The sequence below is a fragment of the Ceratosolen solmsi genome, unplaced genomic scaffold, assembly GCF_000503995.2.
Source record: "Ceratosolen solmsi marchali unplaced genomic scaffold, CerSol_1.0 scaffold2, whole genome shotgun sequence".
Lineage (NCBI taxonomy): Eukaryota > Metazoa > Arthropoda > Insecta > Hymenoptera > Agaonidae > Ceratosolen > Ceratosolen solmsi.
Genome location: NW_011948422.1, coordinates 2478616 through 2484483, shown reverse-complemented (window position 1 = coordinate 2484483; position 5868 = coordinate 2478616). Strand labels below are relative to the sequence as shown.

General features: G+C 27.6%; 1 protein-coding gene across 1 annotated transcript in view; it reads left to right on the top strand.

Annotated features, from left to right (window-relative positions):
• Positions 1-4192, top strand: part of Mapmodulin (acidic leucine-rich nuclear phosphoprotein 32 mapmodulin) — a 12961-nt gene extending 8769 nt beyond the window's left edge. Inside the window, exons 6-7 of the mRNA XM_011499049.1 lie at positions 2725-2851; positions 2929-4192. Of these exons, the coding sequence (XP_011497351.1) occupies positions 2725-2851; positions 2929-2990 (189 nt within the window). The 3' untranslated portion in view covers positions 2991-4192. The remainder of the gene's footprint in view (positions 1-2724; positions 2852-2928) is intronic.
• The last annotated feature ends 1676 nt before the right edge of the window (positions 4193-5868 follow it).

The window sequence follows — 5868 nt, the reverse complement described above, 5'->3', positions numbered from 1 at the left end:
GAGAGAGAGAGAGAGAGAGAGAGAGCAGAGAGCAGGGAGAAGAAACCAATGTGTATATAAAAATCGATTTTTTAACTACCTTTGGTTAAAAATACGTTATGCTTGTTTATTATGTGTGCAGCCATTTAAGTATATCTAAATAGCTTCACGAAAATAAGCAATTCTATATTTATTTTTGTATTTATTAAATGTATTGCGTAACATGAACTTCTATTGAAATTTTACTTATATTTTTGGAAATCATGCATAAGTAATTTTTTAAAAATACCTGAATACTAAAACAAATTTATTTCAATATTAAAGATACAGACTATAGATACTAAATGCTAAATTAAATTTTTCATAAATTTATGAAATACTAAGTAATTGTTAATTTAAAGGGTTATTCCATTGTTGCAAGTTCTAAGTATTAAATGTTTGTGAATTAAATTTTTTAATTTTGATATATAATAATCAATATTTTAAGTAGATTAAGATTTCTTTTAATTATTTCATATTATGGAAAACAAAATAATTTTTTACATTTATTAGTTCATATTTGCTGGAATGACAACATAACATATATCCCATAAAAATTTTCCCTCGTTCGTACACAATAAATAATGTACAGATAAGAACTGATATTTTATCAGTATAAATTAATTAAATAAATCCTGAGTTAATCAATCAAGTAGATAAAATGCAAAAAAAAGTATGTTTAAATTTTTCATTAAATATTTTCAATATATAAATTTTGTATTAATGACCTTTTGCAAAATAACTGCAAATTCAATCATAAAAATCGACAATTACGTTTCGAAAAGTTAACATCACTATTAAATAAAAAATATATTGTTTTCAAAAATTGTATTGGTTATAGGAAAATAATCTCTTAATTTATTTCATTGATAAGTTGTACACGTCGTTTTAAATTTTTTACTGGAAAAGAAAAGTATCATTTTATATAAATAAGCATTTATTTCAAATGTTTGATTTTGCAACCAATAACAAACATTAAATAAATCATAAATAAAGCTCCAGAAATGAACTTTTTCTTTTAACTAATTACTTATTGAATTAATGTTATATTGTTCTATTATTAACTTTTAGTATAAATGGTATCAAAAACATTATTTATGTCGTGATAAGAATATTATATATTATATTTTTATTACTATACTCATTTTACTATTTTATATTTCATGATTGTGTTTTAGTAGGCTCAATATTTTCTTCATTTTTAATGAATTCTGTATAAAAATATTTTTATATTCAATTAGAATAAAAACATAGGAATTTATAATATTTTTGCAAATATTGTTACATTTAGCGTTACAAGTAATGACTCCTTGTTTATTGCTCGAATAAATAATTACTTTACATCGATGTAAATTCTATATTTTTATATTTAAAAATGAATCTTCACAGATATAATTAATTTTGATGCAAGTATTACTGAAACTTGATAATATGTATAATAAATTAAATAAATAATAAAGTACTTAAATCATACATATAAATATTGAAACAACGTACATTGCAATTATAGTAATTTTGAAATTAATTGTATTAAAAATTTAGTATCACAGTATTAAATCAAACGATTATTAGTTCAAGTTTCTTTTATCTAATTTACTTTAATATTTTTTAATTTAATGTAACGTTCTTGTATACAAAATAATGTAAAGTAAAACATAATATTATCAGTACATACTAAGTTTTTAATTGATTGCAAGTTCATGATGCGGCGCTTTTTTATTATTTTATTTTTTCTGTGAAAAATAATTTTTAACTTCAATCCAAATGATATTTTATTGGCTACAGTCTTTTCATACGTTAGTAACATAATTATTATAAACTGTTATATATAAATCACTGATCAGTTCTATATTTTATATTTTACATTACTATTTGGATTATGTACGGCAGCTATATATATTATTTATTTGTTGAAGAATAATTCACTAAGAATATAACTAAAAATTGTTGATAATTTATTAAAATTTATTATTAATAATAAATTTTGTTAAAATTTTATTAATAAAAACTATCTTCAATGTTTCTTAAAATACTATGCTATTCACTATATTTTATAATTATTACTATGAATTATTAAAAATTAATAAAGTAATTAAATCTTTTCTTTCATAATTATCTTTAGATTATCAGGTAGTTTAGATAATAGTCATTACAAGTTTTTGCAAATATTATTATTCATTTCATACATATTTTTATTATTTTTTTAGTCTAAATTGAATATTATATTTTTTATGCATCTTTCATTGTTTTCCAATATATAAACTATTATCTATAAACATTTCTGAAATTAATTTATTCTAATTAAATAATGATAATTCTGATTAATTATGTATTATAGTATTGTAATGTTGCTACTAATAATACATTGATTGAGGCATCCAATGTTTTGCCACATATTATACATATTATACATATTATAACATAATATTTCACCTACTTCTTTATAAATATTATTTATTACTTTATAATAGTCGGTTTGTTATCGATTGATTCAATTATTTGTAACCAAAATTTATTATAATTATTATGTAAAAGTATAAATCGCATGTCTATAATTAATTAAGGATTGTGTTCGAATGTTATAATTCGACTATATTAATATATAATGAAAATGATATGATACATGTTATGCGAATGAAAAATATACTCATTATAATATGAGTTGAAAATTTTTATAAAAATTCACAATTGATATTTGCTTTATAGGATGACAGCGATGAAGAAGATTACATTGTTGAAGGTGAGTTGGAAGAAGATGAGTATGAATATGATGACGATGAAGAAGAACAAGATGAACAACAATCGCAACAACCACCGGCACAACAACAAGAAGGTGTGAATCTTTATCGATTGATTTAAAAATAACTAAATAGAGCCAAAACTAATTGCTTTTTTGTCGTATTTTCTCAGAGTCCTCTCCTGCCCGAGGCAAGAAAAGAAAACATGAAGACGGCGTAGAACCGGGAAATTAGATGCCTATTTACGTCGTTTTTGTTGCTGTTGAGAAAATATATATAATTTGTTCGAACAGTACGAAAGTGTACCGCAAAAGAAACAGCTGGAAATCAAACTAATTGACCGACCAATGACAGACTACAATGAGTTGAGCGATTTTTTTCAGTAGATCATTGACTGAAAAATTGTAAGATATGGTTAACAAGAAGTATAACAAGAAATATTGAGGATGCTTGTGCATAAATGAAAGAAAGATACCGAGAGAAAGATTGAAAAAAGAAAGTGCACGCACGTGCGTGTATGAAGGCATAGGTGTGCGCAAGCATGGTTGAAGTGAGAGATAGAGTATGGGAATGAAAGATGAGGACTACTATGCGTATAATTTGAAAAGAAAAGTTAGAATATAGAATAAAATGAAAATTATTAAGAAAGAGCATAAAAATGAGGTTGATATGAATGAAGAGGGAGGCATAAGTAAGGGCCGCATTCCAGCTAGACCCAACACGCGTTTTAGTTATACTAACGATATTTTATATAGAGTATATAGATAGAAAATTAGAGGTGTTGCTTAGGTTTGACGAGATGAACAGATATGATGTTGGGTTTTTGGTGGGGGGGGGGGGATGAAGAGAAAGAAGGCAGCGGAGTTTTACACTCAAAGGAGCGTATTTGTCTGTTAGCTCCAGTCGGCCAAAGGCTGGGCCAACGCTGGAATGCAGCCATCGTTAATCAGTACTAAGGTTATATAAGTTACATTTTAAATACAACATTATTGTATCATTATTAAGCGTAGAATGTAAACGAAGAACAACTTTTTGTACAGGTTTACAAACCATACCCGTCGAGAAATAATGCGCGGTGCCGCACTGTGATTTTTGAGACGGGAAATTTCTTATGTACAGGATATGATGTTTTAATTATTATTTTTTTTTCTCGGGTCATTTATGCCTATTATGTTGAATTCGTACATAAAATTTCTGTTTATTCATAATCATTTTCTTAGATTTAATTTTAACGATGCGCGCCTGTCTTTCCTAATCGTATATTCAAAATTAGAGAATTAAGTGATAAATTTCTTTCTTACCTTCGATGGACCAATCAATCAAGACAATTACAAAGAAGAAAAACTATAGCAGTGCTTCTTCGACTGCTGATATATCTGTCATATCAACGACTGCAAATTTTTTCATGTTTAAACAAAATAAAATAATAAAAAAAAAAAAAAACCAAACAAAATTTCTGTAAAGCATATTACTTTTAAAAACTCGAAAAGAAAATATTTTTATTATAAAAATATTATAAATAAAAAGTAAGAAACAAAAAAATTATACTACATAAAATCTGTTATTTTCTGTCTCAAAGATCACCCACCGGCTCCTCAGCTACAATGATCTTACGACACAAATCTCATGTGTCGAGATTAAGATTAAGAATAGTAGATATTATTATACTTATTTTAAGATTATTATTAAAAATGAAGGTGAAAGAAAGATTAAAAATTTAACCATATGCTTTTGCAACAATTCGATTATAGCTGAGCGTTGTAAAGTTAAGTTGAAGACAGGCAATATGGAGACAAAAACAAATAGCCAAACCGGTTGAAAACAACGATAAAGTGCATAAGACGACGATGACGAGGACCCGAGGACAGTTTCACAATGAATATCGATGAATTAAAAAGTTTAAAGAAAAACTAAAGAAAATAATGGACGGAGCCTTGAATCGCGAGATTTCGGATGGTTATAGAATTGATGAGAGACCAGGGATTATTCCGCGATTAGGCGACGTGTTATAACAGTATGAATGAGCAGTCAAAGAAATAATTGGTTTTCTAATAAAATTAATAAAAAGAAGAGAAAAAAAAATAATAAAGTTTTAAAAAACGATATAGAGCAGATTTAAGGAGAAAAATAAGATATAAATTATGTATGGTAAGACACGAAGTTTGAAGATCGAGAAAAATCTGACGTATAATTCGTCGCGTCAGGCGTGTCTCCCGGCTTCGATGCCCTTAATAATCTTAATAATACGGTTCCACAATTGCCGTACTCTCGAGGACTCACGCGTTGTTGCTAGCACACTTTTTCATTTTATTTATAAGGGATTGAACGTGAGTCTGGGGTCGTGAAGGCCGCGGATGGTTTGAGGGAGGATAATTATTTACGAAAGAATTATTATTGCAATTACAAATTATTAGCTCGTAAAGCAATGCGTTGGCCAACATATAAGGTTCATATGTCGAAACGTGAAAGCAGTTGTTGTTGAAAAACGATATTAAAAGTCGTTTTCAACTTCCCTGTGAGATATCACTTTACAATCAAGCACTAAAGCTAAAAAATTAAGAAACTTAATAAATGTTCGACAAAATCAATGCATGTAAATGGCAATGCCAGTAGTGGAGCTTTACGCACGACCATTGCAATTCTGAAGAGGTATACGAGATACAGGAGCAAAGTAATTTTATAAAATTTATTGCATTTATGGAAGTACGGGAATGGAAAGTAATTGGTACGAGCAACTAGACGGACATACAAGGGCAGACTGATATTCGATAACAGTCAAAATATTTCGACCAGTCGATCGTAAGGAATTGTCGTTAGCTTTGTCCAAATATAATGGCCTTAGTAAATGAAACTATTGATCAGCGTTCTGATTGAGCGAACAATATAAAGTTAAATCCTCGAGTTTGATTTGCAATCGATTATACCGAAGGAAAAGTCTATTTTATCAACAAAAGAAAAAAAAAGGAAAAAAAAAATTAATAAATAAATACCAACGATGACTTGAGCGTGGAAAGATGTGAAAGATAGATCATGATAAAGTAGCAGAAGCACGCAATGAGTAGCGAGCACCACGATAATCATCGATCGATCATCAGCGATCGAAACGCAAGGT